Here is a 22,252-nt window from a genome sequence, read left to right on the forward strand (position 1 = left end):
ATGATTGGCATTTTTATTTTGTTTAGGGAAAAAAAAAGAAAAGAAAAATTTGTTATTGAGAAAAAACGAAAAATCGAATAAACGGTGGATTATTAAAATCGAGAATTTGAAATATTTTCTTTTTTTTGTTTTTAGCCCGGAATTTTTTTCTTTACAATCGCAATACTTTTGTATTTTTTAATTTTTTTAAATTTGTTGTTCCATTTTTTTAACTAGTTTTCTTAATAATTCTTTGTTATTTTTTAAAAAGATTTATTAATAATGATTCTTTATTCTATTTTTTTTGTAACTTTTTTGCAATGTTCTTTTTTTCAATTTTTTTTCAACATTTGAAGGTCAATGATTAATTAATTAATTAATTAAATACTTAAATGAAAATAAACATTTAGATTGTAATTTAATTTTTTTGGTTTCTCTTTTTTGCTTTTAAGAAACAGAAAAGTCTGCAAAAGGCACAGTATTTAAATCTTACTTTTTTTTTTGATAATTTTATTTTTTTTCTCCTGTTTTATAATTTTTTTTTTTTTTGTTAATAGTGGAAAAAACATTTATGTTTGTGATAATTTTAATTAAATCTTGTGGGTAAAAAAAAGGTACGCCTTTGGCAACTGCGGGTAACGGAAGCCAAAATGACCTTTTTTTTTAAAAAATAAATGATGAAAAAGAAATAGTAATAAACATAAAAAAATGTACTTTTTAAGCTCAGGGCAAAAGTCAAGAAAACGCCGTTTTTATTTTATTTGCATATAAGTAGTTTTTAGTAAAGTAAATCTATATTATAAAATATGTTTTAATTATGTCAGTGTGATTCTCTACGGTCGTGTGTCAGGCTCTTAATTCTATAAATAGTAAATTGTAATTTTCCTTTTCGAAAAAACAAAAAACAAAACAAAAACCTTAGAAATTTTCAACCTGCACATTTGTAGAATTCTGTTGAACTCATTAAAATTGTAAGTACCACCGAATTTGTACTTTTTTTCTCCTTTTTTGAAAAAAATATTTGTTTTTCCCTAAAAAGGACCAAAAATTTTAGGTTATGTTTAGTGATAGCTTTTTTCGGTCGAAAAATGCAGCTTTTTGATGGGATTTTTTTTCTAAAGGAATATTTATTTCTTAAAATGAAAGTTTTTCTATATTATTATACATATTTTAGTGTATTTAAAAAATATTTTATTCATAAAAATATTAATTTTTCTGTCCTTTGTATGCGATCTCCCAAAGATCCTCGAAAAAAATGTGTCTCGCATGCATTAAACTTACCTTACTATAGCAAAAAGCAGTTCCATCAACCGCTAAAACAAAAAGTAACTTCTCGCAATAAGGAACTAAATTCAGAAATTAATTTACACGAGAGAGAAAAGGATAGAAATATTTCGTCCTCTTCTAGAAAAGAACAAAAGATATATTCTTATCCTTCTCCCTCTCATTCTATTTTGGCGTTTTTTTATATTTAAAATTTTTACCAGGGGAAATAAAAATACACTCGTCTTAAAATATTATTATTTTATTCTCTACGTCAGTGGAGGAAAAATAATTGGGCTTTGCATAAAATAGAGATATGACTTAAATTAAAAATGACTTAAAGTAAATTCGTTTTAAACCATAAATATATATATATGTAAATAATATAGATATATATGTGAGAAATAACAACAATAATAGAATTAAAATAAAAAAAATTTTCTTTACAACTTGAAAAATGTCTCTGGTGGCCAATTCTTTTCTTTTACAAAATTTTGGCCTTTATTGATTCTTCAAGTTTTCTTGTAAATATAAGAATTTTTCGGAGTGGGGATATTTTCACCATTAAATATTGTTTCACGTAACAAAATATAAATATTATTTCTTTGTTTTTTCAATTCAGTTCAGATTTGGTTTTTGCTTTTTTCGTCTTTCAAAAATCAGAATGGCCCATCACACTGTACATGATTCTCTTGAAGCTGTTGCTTTGATGAATTTTTTCATCGTCGTCAATCTAAAAAAATACAAGAGAAATTTGATGTTTTTAGTGAAAATTTTATTTTAATTTTTTAGGTTATGTTCGCAATAGTCTCTTTTTATGTCTTTATGTTGAAACTAAGAACATAAAAATGGTCTATTGTGAATATAGCCTTAGGGATTTTTAAGTGGATGTCAAAATCGATGCAATTTTTACGTAGAGTTTCACAGTGGAAAAATTGCATCGATTGTGAAAGCCCCTTAAATTTTAAATATTTGTGGTTTTTTGCTGGGAAGTTGTGTACTTAAACTTAAACAATTTTTTAACAAAGTTAGGTATGTATTTTCAAAAAATGAATGAATTAAAATATTAAATAATAAAACAAATTTTTAATTCTGTAAATTTTGATTATTACTGATTATTATAAATATATAAATTTTATTTATATTAGTATTATTAATATTTGTTTCCCATTGAAGAATGTACCTTGTAATGGGGCTTTTACAATAAAAGTTTTAATAGATTCGCGAACTATTGTGATCTGGCCTTAAAACAAAACGAAAAGAATTCAAATGGGGTATTCCCCGAGCGAGCAGAGGTTGGAAACTTGAAATCTTACAATTTGCTGTTCCAAGTCAGGGTGGGGCATATTAGATTTGCTTTATTTTTTGAGACTAAAGTCGAGTTCATATACATTAAGTTGCAACTTGTAACTTTTATTTACTTTCATTTACTTTTATTTACTTTTTTTCTTTCATTTACTTTTATTTATTTTTTTTTACTTTTATTTACTTTAATTTAATTTTTTTTACTCTTATTTACTAAATGAAATTGACAACTACAAATTTATAATGTTTAACCTAGTTTCATACAAACTTCGAAGAATTTAGATCCATGCAGATAGAATTATTTGTTTGAATCTTTATTTAGTCTCAACTCTCTTTGAATTCGAAATTTAGAATTGTTAAATATTCTGAAATAGAAGAATTAACAATTATCAAGGAAACTTAGAAGTGAAACACATTGTGTACACAGCTTTAAAATGCAACAGTTGCCAGTCAACAATTATATTCGTAACTATTCAACCCTGGCTAAATTTCATTGTAGATGGCGCATTATGTGCAATTTTTTTTTACTGTGTAGACGTTTTATGTTGTTTAGTTCATGACGATAAATAAGTGTCAGGTCGCGTGTGTCAAAAACACGGTCAAAAAGATTCCAGGAAAAGCAAAATTTATTTTAAATTATAATTAAATATAATTAAACAAAGAAAACAGGGGAAAAGAGAAAATGTACCACGTCGGATGGAAACGAAAGTTGCAGTCTTTTACCAACTGGTTTAGTTAGAGGAAGCGACGCGAACTTGGAAGAACTACTCGAAAAAGGTAATAAATAATTCTAGAAAACATTCGCATTATTATTATTTTTTGTTACTTTTATCATATGATTATTATTATTTTTTTTTATTACGATTATTCGTTATTGTTTTAGGTTACGTGTATTATTATTATTATTTTTGGTTAACGTTCATTATTATTATTAATATTATAGTCAACATTTTCCGTTAGTTTAACGTAGTTTAAGAAACAAAGAAACAGTTTTTTTAAAATACATTTTTTCTTCTTTTCTATTTTTTTAGTGGTGAGCAAATTTTTTGCCGCGAAGCCAAGTTTTTCAAAATTAGCGAATAAGCGAAAAATATAAATATATTTTTTAAATCAAGTACACAAATTTCACGTACAAAATTCAGTAGTCATTGACACGATCCTTAACGAAAGGAAGAGGGAAGGGGCGTCTAAAGTTCCCACCCTTAAAAATTGCATCAAAAAATTGTTTCAGAGAAAGAAATTTATTTTTCAAAAAGTTAATTAATTTATTTACAATAAATAAAATTTTTTTCTTTCTAGCTTTGTTTTTGTATAAAATAAATAAATTAATTCTCTACTATAATTAATTACTACACAATTCAATATTAAAAAGAAATAAAATATTAATAATATTAATTATTTTTTATTACTAAATGCACTAATAAAAAATATTTGATTCAAATAACTGATTACTTGACTGTTATCAATTAAACATTTACTTAAATCAAATAATTTTTATTTCAGTCAATTAAATAATATTTGTTTCAAATACTGAAATTATTGGTCTAAATACCATTTAATTGACTCAGATAAAAGTTATTTGATTTAAGTAAATATTTAATTAACAATAGCAAAGTAATCAGTTACTTGAATCAAATTTTTTTTCAGGCAGGTTTTAAAAGGAAAATTTTTGTAATAAACAATAATTAAAAAATATTAATAAATAAATATTAATTTTTTTAATAAAAAAAATAAGGGGTTGAAAATATTTAAAAATTTTACTTACAAATGAGGAGGCAGGACTCCTTGGCGGAGGTTGTGGTGCCTGAAAATAATGTAATTGTAAACAATTTTTTGTTTTTATTTTTCTATTTCTATTTTAAAATTTTTGCTAAAAAAGTATTTCTAAAAACCATAACTAGAAGTAGGAATAAATTAAATTTGAATTTTTAATGAGTAAAATTTGAATCTTAATTGAGTAAAATTTAAATTTTTAATAAGTAAAATTTGAATAATTAATTAGTTTAAATTCTTAGTGAGTAAAATTTGAAAAATTAATTTGAATTTTTAATGAGTTAAATTTGAATAATTAATTAACTTGAATTTTTAATGAGTAAAATTTGAATAATTAAAATGTGAAGAAAAAATAAATAAAATAGAAACGGGATTTTTGTATAGAAATTGCTGTTTACGATTAATTTATATTTATTGAATAAGATTAAATTTATTGCTAAACTCGGTTTTTTTTCTTTTTCTAAGTAATTAAACATAGAGAATTTAAAGAATTTTATATACCCCGTAATGATTCGCTTTTTGCGGTGCAAAAACTCCGGTACGTGCTGGCTGTCTGATTTCCTGATGCGGGTAATCCCCAAATGCTTCGTCCTGAAGAGCCTTGTATGCTTCGCTCTTACTCGGGTCGTACTTCACCGGTTTCCTCATGCTACATAATAATTGTTCGGACACGAATTCTTAATCGTCTCATTTCGCGAGTTAATTAGCAGCAGCCAATTTATATTAATATTAATCTTTCTTTTATTAATTGTATTATCAAAAATTTAGCACATCTACAATCTACTATAAACTCGTATTTTTTCTAAGTATTATTAATTTTCTTTGTTTTTTTCTTTTAATTAGCTTTCAGATCGTGCAATTTTATTACTTCCCATTTTCCGAAAGACGTTCAATTATTTAAAGTGAATATTTCTTTTAAAATTCAAATTATTTATTCAGCACCACTATACAATTTGTAAAGGTTAAAAATATTTTTCCCCTACATAAAAAAATTTTTAAAAGCAGAAAGTATTTTTCCCCGCAGAAAAGAATTTATAAAAGTTAAAAATATTTGTTTCCTACATAGAATAATTTTTAGAAGCAAAAAATATTTTTTTCCCACAGAAAAGAATTTTGTAAAAGTTAAACAAAAATTTTCTTCTTACACAGAACAATTTTTAAAAGCAGAAAGAATTTTTTTTCTACACAGTAAAAAATTTGTAGAAGTTAAAAAAAATACTATTTTCCTAAATAGAACAATTTTTAAAAGCAGAAAATATTTTTTTCCCATACAACAGAATATTTATTAAAGGTTGAAAATATTTCTTTTCCAGATAAAAAAAATTCTTCGTTCAAGGGACACTGAAGCAAACTATAAGGTTTTTTAAGGTGAAATTCTGAGCTTATTCAATCTGAATATTAAACTTTCTAATTAATTTAGTTTAAATAAGTAAATAAACTGATTTTTTCTTTTATGCATTTCTTGATAAAGAAATTTTTTTAAAAGTTTAAAAACGTTTTTTCCATCTTGAAAATTTGATAAAAGGAAAAAGTTTGATTTATATTTTCTTTTATTATTTATTGTCATTTCTTTTATTATAAATATATTTTATGATGAATAATTTTTACAACCGGTTTCCGTTTTTATTTCGAATAAAAATAGTAGAAAAATATTTTGAAATAGATTTTATATTGATGTAAAAAAATTTATTTAAAGATTTTAGTTTTTCTTATTTATTCACTTCTATAATATAAACGTCAATTATTAAAACGGGTTTTTAGAAATCTACAGCAAGCAATTATATAACAGAGTAGAGAGAGTAAAATTGTAGAAAGTAAATATTAATTCTAATCGTTAGTAGATTCTACTTTATTGACCAATTAATTTTTTTTATTATAAAGTTATCACGTGTAAAGCGTGTAAGATATTGCATGCAAATTCTAAAATAAAAATTTAAATATATATTAAATTTTCTCGTGGATAATTTTTCGAAAAAGATTTTTTTTTGCTTTTATTATTATATTTTTTTATAACAAAAAACGAATAAAATAGTTTTTTTGGCAAGAAAACGTAATCGAAAATATTTTTGCGGGTTTTTTTTAATAGAGAAATTAATTAGGTTTATTAAATTGAGGCCACACGTTCTTTGAAGTGGCTGCCATGGCCTGTTCTTTCATTATTCTCGCTTTCTCCTGAATTTGTTGTTTTTGTTTCACGAACGAAAAATCTATGAAAATGCTGCAAAAAATAAAGAAACAGCCAGTAAATAACAGGGGGTGGATTCACTCCTTATTTACTTGCTCTTTTTAGCCTTTTCACTTTCTTTTTTTTTCTTTCTGTGTTCTTTTTTTCGTCATATTAATGTTCGGAATATTAAGGATTCGTTCACACCGCAAATAAGTAGCATACGAGAGTAAAAGAGATTTTTTTGCCGCGATTCTTTTTTATTAAAATTAGTTTTCTCGTTTAACCGAATATTTTTTTCCCGTCTGTCTAGTTATAGAAATTTAATTTGCATTAACAGAAAGCGAAAGCAAGTTTGTTATTGAATGTGAATATTAATTGTACGTTTACTTAAAAGCAGCAGCACATTAATTTTCTGTTTTTAAAAATATTTTTTTTTTCAGTTTTTAGAGGGTTAAAAGCTATTTTACATTCTGATTTGTCCCTTTTTTTTAAATTCGATTACTTACGGAATGGCAGATGCCTGACATTTAATAGTGTCCGCGATATTTTGTTCAGAGTAGAGTCCGATTGGTGTATTGAATTGCTTATGCACAACCTGTCGAACAAAATCAAAGTAAAAACGGGAATTGTTAGAAAATTTAAAAATATGTATTAGAATTTTCTTTTTTTAAACTAAAAAAATTGACTCTCGAGAAAGTGAAACTAATTTAATGAATGGCAAGGAAATTAACAAAATAATTAAATTTTTTTTAATTCTTATTAAAGTTTTTTGCAGCGTCAGTTTATTAAAAAAGGCAGTCAGCACAAAAGTTTTTTTTTAAACACAAAATTACTATCATCATCACTAATTATATAAATATTATTTTCGTATTATTACGTATTATTTTTTTAAGTATTCGAAAAAAATTCACTCGGCGGCTGGTGCACATCAGCTTCGTCCTGTTTTTATCGATATTTCTTTTAGCGATCTATTAGGTAAAAAAAAATTAGTAATGATGTAAATTATTGATTATAATGGCTCACGATGAATTTCGATGATATTGATGTGTCACTGCATGTCAACGAGCAGGGCCATAAAGCTTGAATAGGGACAAATAGTTGTTTGCCTGTTTAGTGAATAGTAAAGGTTAATTAATATCCCATGAATAATTCTAGAAAATTTCTTTAGAAAAAAATGAAAGTTATTTAATTCTTTTTCGATATTAATAGAAGTGGGGTTAGGTGTACGAATGCACTTTGAAGATTTTGCATTCATGACTTCATGTGGTATTATTAAATTAGTTGGGCAAAAATACGTCAACTGTGTAGAAAGAGATAGGTAGTGTTCTATCGTCCCCTCTTCTTTTCTTGTCTAAAAACGCCTGCGCATAAGCGAAGTTTGTTTTGGCGCCATTCTAACCGCTCAGGCGGTATTCCCTGAAGTCTCGGGGTGCTAGCACCCTTCTTCTGTTTACAAACTAGTAGACAAGAAAAGAAGAGGGGACGATAGAAACTACTTATCTCTTTCTACCGAGTTGATGTAGCCTCGATGGTTTTAAAAGTCGCTACGAATTTTTAATCTCGGTTTAGAAGATATTCAGCGTCAGTTACGTTATTAGTCAACACTTTCGACTCGAGAGAAAAGTGAAATGAGAAAAAATTTGTTTAGAAAATTATTGTTGAATTAATGAGAGTACCAGATTTGCTCTGAAATCTCTGGTGGAGAAATAAAAAACCGCGAAAAGCTTTTCGGAAAATAAATGCAAAAAGCACGTAAAAAATTGTTTTCTTTTTCTTTTGCAAACCTTAGGTAATTCATCGGGCCCCAAGACACGCTGTAGAACCGACTCAGCCACCTGATGAGATTCGTTTTTATTTCATTATAAAATAAAGTTAAATTTTTTTTATTTAAATAAAATCGAAGTAGATTTGTTAAAATCAAAATAGATTTGTTGTAAATATAATACAATTTGTCGAAGGAAAAATATTTTATTAATTTACAATTTCGCTTTTTGTATTTTTCATCAAGAAACAAAAAGAGGGAGAAAAATATTTACAGTTTCAAAAATTGGTTTCATTTTTGTAATTAATAATTGGAACGAAATTGAAATAGAATTGTTTTATGTCTTTAAATTCCGTTTTGTATTTTTTATTTGTCGAAAGTAACTTTTTTGTCATTTTGAAATAATGTTTTTTTTATCATTCTGAATCTTTTCTAATTTTTTTTTTTAATTTTCAAAAACTCGTAACTGTAAATTAAATAATCTTTTGAAACTGTAAATATTTCGATCCCTTTTTTAACAAAATAACAGATTTACAATAATTTATAATGTTATAATTTGTTCACTGACTACTGGCGAGATATGATATTTAAATTTACGTACTTTTTGTTTCATAGCAACTTCGGGATGTGCAATCTCATAATGATGGGGTGCTGCTCTTATCATCGGATTCGGATGATGACGAAGATAGCATTCACCAAGGGGTGCATCCTTCTTAATTTTTGCACCCGGCAATACGAGGGGTGTCGTTCGGTAAGGCTGAAAAACAAAATTTTTTTAAAAAAATTATTGTTTAGTGAAAAAATGGAAACTGGAGCATATTGCAAGGGTTTTTTAAGGTGAAATTCTGAGCTCATTCTATTAGAACTATTTCTAAAAAATAAATAAACAGCTAATAGAAAACGTTTTTTTCATATAGATATAGATGTAAATTTTTTCATCAAATACCGAGACGAAATAGTTTAGATTATTTTGACAAGAGAGGTTGATGACCAAAGATTGAATATTATTGAGGCATGCCAAAACAGGTGTCAATTACCCTGTCAGTGTTGAAATGTATTGAAAAAAATGGGGTTAAATTTAAATCGAGAGATTGCCAATTAATCAATGCAGGCGGTCTCAATTTAATAACTTCTTTACGCCTACGCGCATCGCGTATATACCGAAATAAATACTCCATTATAGACGTTACGTTATGGGTGCTATTCGCAAATGTTTTTTTTCTATTGCAATTCAGTTTAAAATTGATTTACTTTAATGGAAAATTTTTTTTTTAATTTGATACTAGAGAAGCCAAAATGTTTGATGTGCTTTATCGAATTGAATTATGTTTTGGCAGAGAATAAGTAATTTTCGAGTGTGAGTTATGTAATAATATAAAGTTTTCAATTGCGCGCAAACACGATTCAAATATGACGAAACATTCTCTTGAGACGCTCAAAAGAAAATCTCTCGCATTTTAGATTATGCTCCACTAAACTTGCAAGTTCGCGTAAAATTGGCACATTGCTACGGAATTGAAAATTTTTTTAAAAATTGCTACTGCAATAAAAAAGAATTGTCCTCTGCCAATGCACAAAAAATGAAGCAATCTTTCGCAAAACTTTGCCGCACGGAACCAAAATTCAATTATTTTCAAAAATTTTCCTCAATTCAATGCTTTTCAATATCAATTTTAATAAAATTTTCCAAAAGAATTTAATTTTTAAAAAAATTTAATAAAATTGTACACAAATAATAAAACTCATTGCAGAATTTAAAAATTAATTTCTGATAAAATTTTAGATAATAATTGACTCGGACTAATTATATTTTTGTCAGTAATTGGTCCGTGAATGGTCCGTAATTTTTCATTTTTGGTCTGTAAAGTCCGTATTTTTAAATACTTTCACTGGTTCGAGCCCTGAATTCTTCTTTTTGTATTTGCCCCTTAGATCCGAGGCTTATATATTTTATTTCTTTTTTATTACCTTTTTTTATTATTACGATTGTTATTATTATATTTTTACTATTTACCATTATTCTAACCATTATGAGGCATTAAAATCGCAATAAACATTTCTCGAGAGCTTTAAAAGCCGCTAAAATGACATTTTTAGCCAGAGAGCTTGTCAAGCATCAAGATTGAGAGGCAACACTTGGTCGTTAACGATCCTTTTTAGATTTCCATCTACGTAAAGTGCTTCCGGCTTTTGTCCGCTAAAGCATTTGTTTATATTCGCGATTAAATAAATTCATTTTGAAAAAATTAGTTAAAATTATTTACCAGCTTCAATAATATATATTTATTAATATTTAATTTGTCGTGAATAAATATTTTTCTGTTTATATCCAATAGGATTAAGAAAAATAATTAAATTTGCAAATACGCCTCGCAAAATTGAACAAGTAGCTTGAAAATTTTGAAGGGCAGGGCTAAAGTCTATTATTAAATCTACGACAAGAAGGCGCGACTTTGCACGTCGCATTAAAACTAAAATGTTGATTTAATTCTCAATTCTCTTGATGAATACGAACCAAATTTTTACGCAGAGGCAAATTATGGTTATTAAAAAATACTTTCGGGTAAAAATATTTTTCTTTTTGGAAAAGTAATTTAATATCAATAAAATAGGTCAGGTGTACATTATTTTGTGACAAGAGGATTGGGCATCAGAAGCTGCAAGCGTCTTGAGACTCGAAATAGATTTTGTTGAAGGCTTTCGGCTTTCGGTGTGGGCAAAAATAACGCGCACTTTACGATCAAAGTTTTACCATCTTTTAAATTTTTATTTTTCCATATTTTTTTATTTTTCATTCAATTTGCTAAAATTCTCCCAACATCCGCGCTCCTCTTTTTTAATATATATATATATATGTCACTCGTCACCATTGCTGCGGTTTCATTTTAAAATAAAACCTTTCCTGTAGGTCAAGTTTCGAAGGTCAGGTTCCAACCTAAATTCCACCCCCTCTTAGGCGATGTTTTCAAATCATTTTTCAACTATGATTTTTGTTTTTAATAATTCTTTTTTTAAATAAAAAATTGTTGATTTTTTTGCAAAATCTTAAACCGCAAAGTGGCGCGCAAAAAAAATATACAACATTTATTTCTGCATAAGACTTGGCTCAATTGTAATAATTCTCGTGAAATTTTGGCAAAACATTATCATGCGGAATGATTTATCAGCTGATTTTTCGCAAAATTTGAATCATTGTGATGAAAACGTTTTATTCGAATTATTAATTTCTGAAGTAGTGGTACTTTTATCATTTATTTATATTATTTTTTATTTTGCGAAACTTACATTCTTCAAGGGAATGGGATTTTTCAATTCTGATTCATTTCGAATTCAAATTATTTATAATAATAATAATATTAATAATAACAATGATAATAATAACAACGATGATATTAATAATAATAATAAATGTCAGAAATATGCTTAGAAAAATATAACTTTTAAAATTGTAGGGAGTAAAATAGCTTTTTTTAACCTAGGGAGTAAAATGGCCTATTTTTAACTCTAGGGAGTAAAACAGCCTTTTTAAACTCTAGGTAGTAAAGTAGTCTTTTTTAACTCTAGGAAGTAAAATAGCCTTTATTAACTCTAGGGACTAAAATGATCGTTTGTCAACTCCTGAGGAGTAAAACAATATTTTTTAATCCTAGAGAGTAAAATTGTCCATTTTTAACCCAAATAAAAAAAATAAAATGTTTTTTCCGCAAAAATGTATTTTTTTATTTTTTTTAATAAAACTTTTTAAACTAACAATTTTTTTAACTTAAATAAAATGTTTTTTAATTTATTAAAGTGTTAATAAATTGTAAATAATATGTTTATAAATTATATTTATTTTTTTCCGAAAATTTGATTTAATTATAGTTTCAATGAAACAATTTCTTTGGTTTAATGACCGATGAGGAGAAGAGTAAATCTATTTGTTTACTCCAATAACGTTTAGTAATTTTTGGCACCAGTCGTTCACGTCAGAGTTGAATTATTGCGAAACAAAAATTTGAGAATTGAATTTATTTTTGTAACTATTTCATAATTTTTTTTCTATTTTTTTTTTTTTTTTCTAAACAAAAGTGAAGAATTTTTTTCCCGACAAATTCCGATTCACCTGGTGATGAAGAAAATTAGGTTCAGAAAAAAAAAATACTAATTTCTACGCGTAAAAAAAAGGAAAAAAATCTTTTTCTTCTAAAATTTATTGACATGTTTTTTTAAATTCTTCATAAATCTCTTTTATATAAAAAAATGTTTATTTCTAGAATTTTCTCGAGATAAATATTTCCGTTGAGTTTAAAAATTTTTTATTTAAAGCCAGATAATTTTTTTTTGATTTGATAATAAAATATTATTATAGTAAAATATTGAGTAAATATTTTAATAAAATGAAAAAAAAATTTAATTATTTTATATTTTGTTAAAAAATTAAAATCTATTTAATTAATTTAATCTTTATGGACAAAAACGGTTGGATTTGATATAATTTATTTATAAATGAATTGAGTTAAAAACTTTATAAGAATTTGTGAAATAATTTAATAAATAATAAATTTATAATAAAATTATTATTTAAATTAACTATAAATTAATTTTATAAATTTTTTTTTCTGTTATAAAAGTTTATTAATAAAGTTTTATAAATTAATGTATAATTGTTATAAATAATTTGTAATTAATAATTAATTAAAACTAATTTTTAATTTAATTTTTTTTTTTTTTTTTTAATTAATTTTTTTTTTTTTTTAATTAATTTTTAATTTTTTTGAGTTTTATAGATAAAAAAGGTTGTATTTCATATAATTTATTACTAAATGAATTAAGTTAAAAACTTTAGAAGAATTCATGAAATAATTTGATAAACAATAAATTTATAATAAAATTGTTAATTAAATTATAAATTAATTTTATAAATTTTTTTTATAGTGTTATAAAAATTTAAAATAAACTTTTATAAATTACTGTATGATTGTTATAAATAAATTGTTATTAATAATAAATTTATAAATTAATTTATATCCGAAATTAATCATTTGTTATTAATAATTGATAAAAATTTATAGATTAATTTATAATTGTAATTAATAATTTGTTACGAAAAAAAAAATCTTTAAATTTATTTCTATTTACTAATTTATTTATTAATTAATGCCTACCCAGTAGACGGCAGCTTCCTCCTCTCTCGTTGTCGGTCGTTCCACGGGGAAACGATAAGTGTAAAGAGGCATTTTCCAAGTGGAAAATAAAAAAAACCGCTTTTTCGGAATTCAAAAAACTAGGGTCGGAGGATTTTCGGGCAAAAAAAAGAATGCAAAAAATATTTTTTTTTTTTTTGAGTAACGCACTGGTTAGGCGCGCGGGCGGAACTAACTCTGGCTCACGGCTTAAATTTCGAGTAGACTTGAATCTCGTAAAGCAAGGATATCTTACACCTACGTATATTATAATCCCCATCTCAACACGATTTTATATTTACTTTTTCAAAAAGTTGACTTTCAATTCCCGCCAAGATTAAAAAAAGAATTTTTTTAAAATAACGTTCTTTTTCCGTCTTTTTTATTATTATCTTATTTATTATTTTTTCCTATTTTATTTTTATTATTTTTTTTTATATTTAATATTTTTTTTCTTTTTTTCATTATTATTTTTTTCCCTTTTTTATTTATTAACCTCCACTATATAAGACACTGAAAAAAATGTATTTGATGCAAGTAAATATTTATTTAATAATAGACTGTTATTAAAAAAATTTATTTGATTCAAGAAAATATTTATTTATTAACAAATTGTTATTAAAAAAAATTATTTGATTCAAGTAAATAATTATTCGAAAACAAACTGATATTAAAAAAAATTATTAGATTCAAGTAAATATTTATTTTTTAACGAATTGTTATTAAAAAAATTTATCTGATTCAAGTAAATTTTTATTTGATAACAAATTGTTACTAAAAAAATTTATTTGACTCAAGTATCTAAATATTTATTTGATAACAAATTGTTGTTAAAAAAATTTATTTGATTCAAGTAGATAATTATTATTTGATAAGAAATTCCTATAAAAAAATTATTGAAATATTTATTTGATGACAAATAGTTATTAAAAAAAAATTTGGCAAAAATTATGAAAGAAAAATTGTGGAAAAAATTGATATTAAAAAAATTAAAGATAGAATTTGCAAAAAAAGAAAAAAATGTAAAAGAGTGAAAGAAAATTAATTGCGAAGAAAGAGGAAAGGAAAATTTAAGAAACAAAAAGATAAATGAGCTTGAATAATATAGAAAAAACAGAAAACATTTTCACACGTAATTTTTAATGCGTCTATATGACAAATTAGAATTTGTGTTTTTGAAGAAGAGAGAGAGAGAGAGAGAGAGAAAAAAAGATGAAAAAAAATTGAAACAAGTCAAGGCTACTATTTATTTTGGCAAACGTCATCGTCATCATCGTCATCATCACCACCAACTAAACTCTCACGTAAGATGTTTCTGGATGAAAAGCGAAACTCGATTTCCCAACTAACAAGGTCATTGAAATGCCTTTGAATTTCCCATCTGGGAAAATTTTTACCCCAAAAATTTATTTCTGTGTTTATTTTCTCTGAGCTGCGAGAGATGTATTGCTAACTAAAAACGAGAACTCAAATACATAATATACATATAGTCAATCTTTTTATGTATGATTCATAAGTCAACTCTCGGGAAAATTGTCGTAATTTCATATGGAAAATTACTTTTTCTGCCAAAATAGAAGTTAAGAAAGGGAAAGGAAATTTTTTTTTCATTTATTTATTTTTAATTAATTTAAAAAAAAACCTTTGTTTCAAATTTATTTTGTCGGTTAATTCTAACTTTTTGATTCATTCATAAAAATTAATCCTTTTTTCATTATAATATTATTTTTCTTTTTTTTTAAATTTTATTCAAGAATTGAAATTAAAAGAGAAAGAATATTAAAAATAATAAAAAATAATAGGAATAATAATAAGTACACAGTTTTCTAAGGATTTCAAATTTAATTCTTGCAAAGAATTTAACGAAACAATTGGAGAATTAAATTTAAATTCCTTCGAAGAATTTTATTATTTATGAAAATAATTAAATTCTTGCGAAGAATTTTATGAAAATTTTTGAAAATTATTGAATTTTTTCGAAGGATTTATTAAAATTTTAGAAAATAATTGAATTTTTTCGTGAAATTTTATTCAAATTGTATTAAAAATAATTGAATTTTTGCAAAGAATTTTACTATTCATGAAAATAATTGAATTGTTTAAAAAAATTTTATAGAGAGTTAAGAAAAAAAATTGAATTTTTCTGAAAAATTTTATAAACAATTAAGAAAAAAAATGAATTATTTTATGAAATTTTATTGAAATAAAATAAAATAAAATAATTGAATTTTTTAAAATTATTTTACTATTTAAAAAAATAATTGAATTTTTGCAAAAATTTTACTATTTAAAAAAAAATTGAATTTTTTAGCAGGTTTCATTAATTAAATTATTGTAAAAAATAATTGAATACTTTTGTGTGAAATTGTAGTGAAAATAATTGAATTTTTGCAAAGATTTTACTATTTAAAAAAATAATTGAATTCTTTCGTGAAATTTTTTTGAAAATAATCAAATTTTTGCAATTCTTATACTATTTTAAAAAATAATTGAATTGTTTCGAAGAATTTATTAGAATTTTAGAAAATATAATTGAATTCTTTTGCAAAATTTTATTGAAATTGTATTGAAAATAATTGAATTTTTGCAAAGAATCTAACTATTTATAAAAATAATTATATTCTTTCGTGAAATTTTTTTGAAAATAATTGAATTTTTGCAAACATTTTACTATTATTTAAAAAAGTAATTGAAATGCTTCGAAGGATTTATTAAAATTTTCAAAAAATAATTGAATTTTTTCGTGTTTTATTAAAATATTTTATTAAAAATAATTGAATTTTGTACAAAGACTTTTACTATTTAATCGAAAAGTAATTGAATTGCTTTGAAAAGTTTTATAGAAATTTAATAAAATAATTGAATTCTTTCGTGAAAATTTTATTAAAATTTGTATTAAAAATAATTGAATTTTTGCTAAGAATTTTACTATTTCTAAAAATAATTGAATTCTTCTGGAAAATTTCATAACAAATTAAGAAAAAAATTTAATTCTTACGTGAAATATTATTGAAAATAATTTATTTTTTGCACAGAGTTTACTATTTAAAAAAATAATTAAATTTTTTACAAGGATTTTTTTAAACATTTTTTAGAAGATAATTGAATTTTTGCAAAGATTTTGTAACGAATTAACAAAAAAATTGTATTGTTTCGTGAAATTTTAATGAAAATAATTGAATTTTTCCAAAGATTTTACTATTTAAAAATAATAATTGAATTTGTTTCGAAGGATTTATTAAAATTTTTGAAAAAATAATTGAATTATTTCGTGGGAAATTTTTATTGAAAATAATTGATTTTTTGCAAAAAAAATGTTAACTATAATTTTTATAAAAATAATTGTATTCTTCCGAAGAATGTTATTATTTTATGAAAATAATTGAATTCTTGCCAAGAATTATAATAAATTTTTTTGTAAATATTTAAACAATAATAGTTAATTTTGTACTTAATAAGTATGAATTTTTTAAATTTTCATTTCGAGAGCGTAACTATTTGCTAGTAAAAAAATGATAATAAAAATAAAATGACAATAAGAATTGTGGGGAAAATGAAAGTGATGCTTGGTCCAGATATTGATTTTGAGAAATTGGAAGACAAAGTGCATTTTGTGTTTTGCTAGTCAAAGAATCGAGCAGTATCGAATTGAGGTGGTGATTTCGATGCAAAAGTGATATTTATAGCTTGCAGACTGCCTCCACGTGGTTTTTCCGGCATCGCAGCTTGCCAAGAAAAATATATTTGCAAAATTCACTTTCGCGACCCTAAACTGATGTACATTACATATATTATTTATTATTATTGTCATTATTATTATTATTATTATTATTATTATTATTATTATTATTATTATTATTTTTTAAATTTTTCTCGAAACATTTTAAAAAATTTATTTTTCAATTATTATTATTTATTTTTAATTATTTATTTAGAAATTAACAGGCAAAGAAGCCTTCGAATATAATTGAATGCAAAATATATTTATTGTTATTATTATTATTTTTTTAATTTAAACATTTTTATTATTATTATTTTTTTTTAATTTAAAAATTTTTATTATTGTTATTATAATAACTATTAATATTATTATTTTTATGTTTCTATTAATGCAACTTGTCAATTTTTGTCATTAGAAAAAGAAAACAAAAAAGTAGAAAATATAAAAGAATTTCTGAATTTTTTCAAATTTTTTGATTTGATTTGATTTGATATTTATTATTATTATTATTTATTTTTTTTATATTTTTGGATTTGATTTGAAAAAAAGAAAATGTGATTAATTACCTGTGAAAGGTAAATTCTCTCCTCCCGAATTTCGTCTAAATGTTCCTTGGCAAGATGATAATGATGATCCGGACTTGATCGAATTGAGAAATCATCCTCAACTGGCGTTGCCGGTGGAATTGGACTTTTTGGTAGAATTTTCGGTTCGGCCGCCAATTTTTGTCTGTACGTGTGTTTTTTTTCGTTTCCAAAAAAACGAAAAAAGAAATCGAAAAAAATTCACATTATCAAAATGTATGATATTTATTTACGCAGAAATGCATATTAATTTTTTTGAGATACGCGAAGAATCTGCAAAGAGTCAGTATTGCCAAGGCATCGAGACAATCAATTTTTTTTTTTTTTTTTGGTATTCTAATACTTAAGACCTTCTCATTTTTTGAAGATGAGAAGTTTTTTTTTTGAAGCTTTTTTTTTAATTTTTGTGAAAAAAATTTGCCTCTCTCGATTATTTGAAGCCAAGCATTGCGAAAAAGGGCTTTAAAGCATTTAAAATTGATGAAAAGTGCAAGAAGAGTTGAAGGTCTGGATCAAAGAATGGATTTTTATTTTAAAATCTTTGTCAAAAATATTGAAAGCTGGTCAATAAAGGGGCCATTATTGACCTAGGATAATAATGGGTACTTTATTGACCTGTGAGCGGTCAATAAACTACTATTTATGCCCCAAGGGTAATAATGGGTACTTTATTGCCCTAGGACAATAATGGACACATTTTTGAGAATTTTGAGCATTTAAAAATTATTATTCTTTGATCGGGACCCTAAAAGAAATGAAATGAATAAAAATAATTATGAAACTGTATATACAATGAAATAATGAAACTAATCTATTGAATCAAAAAATAGAAATTGATACAAAAATAAAAACAATAAAAATAAAAATTGATACAAAAATAAAAACAATAAAAATAGAAATTGGTACAAAAATAAAAACAATGAAACTAAATATTGATAGAAAAATAAACACAATGAAAATAAAAATTGATACAAATTTGACTATAATATTTTAGAAATTATAAAATTTGAAAAATTGAATTAAAAACTGAGAATAAGAGATTTTGCAAAAGCGACAGAAAAAAGTATTTGAAAAAAAGAATAAATATAGAAGAGCAATAAAGAAAGAAGAAGAAGAAGAAGAAGAAGAAGAAGAAGAAGAGAATATTCTAACAAATTTAAATCCGCAGCCACATTGTCGTCAATGATTGATTTGAATATCGATGATTGCGATGAATGATAATGAGATGTGATTTCTCTCAGTGAATCAGACCTTTCGATGACAAGTCTTACAGACTCTGAATTTTTTAGCAGATTCTGGGCGTCAATGTGTCTCAAGTCCCGAACGTCGTACTCGTCAATTTTTTTGATCACGTCACCCTTCTGGAGGTCTTCGTTCTCCGACTGCAACAAAACAATATTAAATAATTAAATTCATTCAATTTTTTATTAATATTTTCTTTAACTGTAATTTTTTTTTTAAATCTGATATCCAAATAGTTTTTTTTAAAACGATTCAATTATTTTCAAAAAATATTCGAAATTCAATTATTTGCAAAAAAATATTCGAAATTCAATTATTTTCAGGAAATATTCGAAATTCAATTATTTTGAAAAAATATTCGAAATTCAATTATTTTCAAAAAAATATTCGAAATTCAATTATTTGCAAAAAAATATTCGAAATTCAATTATTTTCAGGAAATATTCCAAATTCAATTATTTTCAATATCTAGTATTTTCATAAAATTCCGCAAAAGAATTCAATTATTTAAAAAAATTTATAAAATTCATCCAAAATTAAATTAATTACATAAAGAATAAAATTTTGTTTCTAGGAATTCAATTATTTTCATTAATAATAAAAATTTTACGGAAATTCAATTATTTTCAAATTTTTTTTATAAATTTCTCCTAAACAATTTAATTATTTTCATAATTAATGGAAATTTTTTTAAAGGGATTCAATTATTTTCATAAATAATTAAAATTCTTTCTAAAAATTCAATTATATAAAAATTTGTTAATAAAATTCTTTATGAGAATTGAATTTTAAGAAACTTTCAATTATTCAATATAATAATTTATTTATGTTTGTATTTAAATAATTGAATTTTCGTAGAATTTTCTATTAAAAATTTATTTAAAAATGAATTTCTTGTTAAAATTTTAGAGAATAATTGAAAATTTAAAAAAAATTTAATTTCTATTCGAAAATTCAATTATTTTCATAAATAACAATATTTATCACAAGAATTCAATTATTTTTAAAAATAATAAATTTTTTTTGGAAATTCAATTATTTAAAAAAATTCTAATAAAATCGTTCGCAAGAATTCAATTATTTTCAAAAATAACAAAACTTTTTACATAGAAATTCAATTCTTTTTAGACATTTTAATAAAATTTTTCCCAATAATTCAATTATTTTTTAAAAAAACAAAATTTTTCACAGAAATTCAATTATTTTTGAAAATTGTAATAAAATTTTTTTGCAACTATTCAATTATTTTCATAAACGATAAAATTCATCGCAGGATTTCAATTATTTTTATAAAATAATTTTACTGGAATTGATCAAAATATATAATTTTTTTTAAAAATTTAATTTCAATTCCTTGAAATTATCAATTATTTAAAAAAATGTTTTTCTTTAATTCTTTGGAAGAATTCAATTATTTACAAAAATATTAAAATTTTTCACACAGAAATTCAATTATTTTCAAATATTTTAATAAAATTATTCGAAAAAAAACAATTATTTTAAATACAATTTTGTAAAGAATTTTATTAAAATGCCTCAAAATAATTGAATTTTTGGGAAAATAATTTTGTTATTTATCTTTAATAATTGAATTCTTGAAAATTATTATTTATTGCGTAAATAATTGAATTCTTGTGAAGAATTGTATTAAAATCGAAAAGAATTAAATTATTTTAAAAAAAATTTAATTAAAATTAAATTATTTGAAAAAAAATTTAATTAAAATTCAATTATTTTCATAAATAACAATATTTATCACAAGAATTCAATTATTTTTAAAAGTAATACATTTTTTCTTGGAAATTTAATTATTTAAAAAAATTCTAATAAAATCGTTCGCAAGAATTTTTGACGGAAATTAGGAAAAAGTCGGGAAAATAAAAAATATAGAAAATAGAATGGAATTTTTGTCAGTTTTTTGAAGTGTCTAAAACGGGTTTTTTTTGTCGTCAAGTTTAATTTTTCGATAGCTACTTTTTTACTACGTTTTTTTTAGTTTAAAAGCCACTTTTCTAAAATTAATTATCGAGTGCGAAGTCTGATATTTATTTAGCTCAAATAAATATTTTACGAATAATAGATAAACCATTAATTTTTTTTTCAGTGGAATAATAACAATTAGAAAATCAACCGGCAATTGATAGGTCCTGGGGTTTATGGGGGTCCCGGGTTTCGATCCCCAACAGAGTTAGTCCCCCATTTTTTCATAGTTTTAATTTTTTAATATTAAAATAAAAATTTAGAAATTAAAAAAAATTGAAAATATAAAAAAAAAAAAAAATTAAAAAAAAAAATATAAAATTGAAAGGCATTTGGAGAAAAAATGATAATTTGAACTCACTCGGGTGACGATGATCGGCGTGCCTAAATCAGCACCCCCGGCGATGCTGATACCCCACGGTCGACATCGACTTGGTCTTCGCAACTTAACGACCAACGTTTGTCTTTTCGTCATAATCTAACTAAATTCTCTACTATTCGTTTTCAATTTACAAAAAGAAGGATAAAAATTTTAAAAAATAAATAAAAATAAAATTTCTAGAAAAAAAAAATTTCTTTTAGAAAAGAAAAGATAAGGTAAAAATAAAGTTAAGAAAATTGTTAAATAAAAAAAAAATATCGAATTTAAAAAAATTTAGTTTCGAAGACACCTGACGAGAGTGTGTATATAAAAAAAGGGAATAATTCTCGCGATGGAAAAAACCGTGACTGTAATCGGACGAAATTGAAACGACCACTGTTCAGGGAGCTTTGACTTTGACAGGCTTTAGCCGCAAGCTCGTTGCCCAACTGACTCGACTCTGTTAGTGCCATTCTGGCCTCATTTCCAATTGGCATTCGTTGTATTGTTCTCTGGCTACGACCTGCACTCGTTTCTTTTTTTTTCTTCTTTTTTAATTTCTCTCTACGTTCATATATCAATTTATGTCCTCTTATAGGTGTCGATTTTCGTTTTTTTTTATTTACGCGAAAAAAAAATACTTCTTTCTTCACTGTTTTTAAAAAAACAAATCTTTTTTTTTCTCCCCCTCAAAATATTTTATATGAAGAAAAAAATTTTCCTTTCTGGAAAAGCAACAAAAAATATTTTTTTAAAATCAAAATCTTTTATTCCCCCCTCCCCCCCTCAAAATATTTTATTTCTATATATAAAGAAAAAATTTTACTTCCTTTTCTGTAAAATTTTTTTTTAATAAAAAATATTAAAATAATTAATAGTAAATTAAATTAATTAATTGATTTTTAAAATAATTTATCATACAAATTTTTTTAATTTATAGAAAAAGTAAG

At 23.8% G+C, this 22,252-nt stretch overlaps 1 protein-coding gene across 8 annotated transcripts; it reads right to left on the bottom strand.

Moving 5' to 3' along the window:
• Positions 1–1,488: 1,488 nt before the first annotated feature.
• LOC122504940 (PDZ and LIM domain protein 3) lies at positions 1,489–21,766 on the bottom strand. Of its 8 annotated transcripts, XM_043616298.1 has the most exons (10): positions 21,303–21,749; positions 18,872–19,101; positions 17,702–17,864; positions 8,851–9,006; positions 8,272–8,322; positions 6,994–7,082; positions 4,822–4,969; positions 4,313–4,351; positions 3,681–3,748; positions 1,489–1,975 (listed from the first exon to the last, which is right to left on the bottom strand). In XM_043616298.1, the coding sequence occupies exons 1-9, from the start codon at positions 21,414–21,416 to the stop codon at positions 3,686–3,688; spliced, it is 1,053 nt and encodes a 350-aa protein (XP_043472233.1). In that variant the 5' UTR covers positions 21,417–21,749; the 3' UTR covers positions 1,489–1,975; positions 3,681–3,685. The 8 variants fall into 8 exon arrangements, with proteins under 8 accessions (XP_043472233.1, XP_043472232.1, XP_043472239.1 ...); XM_043616297.1 differs by lacking the exon at positions 3,681–3,748 and having other exon boundaries at positions 21,303–21,747; XM_043616304.1 differs by lacking the exon at positions 3,681–3,748 and having other exon boundaries at positions 19,052–19,101; positions 21,303–21,743.
• Between the last annotated feature and the right edge of the window lie 486 nt (positions 21,767–22,252).

Source organism: Leptopilina heterotoma, unplaced genomic scaffold, assembly GCF_015476425.1.
Source record: "Leptopilina heterotoma isolate Lh14 unplaced genomic scaffold, ASM1547642v1 Lhet_325, whole genome shotgun sequence".
Taxonomy (NCBI): Eukaryota; Metazoa; Arthropoda; class Insecta; order Hymenoptera; family Figitidae; genus Leptopilina; species Leptopilina heterotoma.

Excerpts from the sequence above, each read along its gene's own strand:
- LOC122504940 (XM_043616297.1), bottom strand. The coding sequence starts at position 21,416 with ATGACGAAAAGACAAACGTTGGTCGTTAAGTTGCGAAGACCAAGTCGA. Across the intron at positions 19,102-21,302 it reads CGCCGATCATCGTCACCCGA|TCGGAGAACGAAGACCTCCA; the intron begins GTGAGTTCAAAT and ends GTTTTGTTGCAG. Across the intron at positions 17,865-18,871 it reads GTGGCTGCGGATTTAAATTT|ACAAAAATTGGCGGCCGAAC; the intron begins GTTAGAATATTC and ends ACACACGTACAG.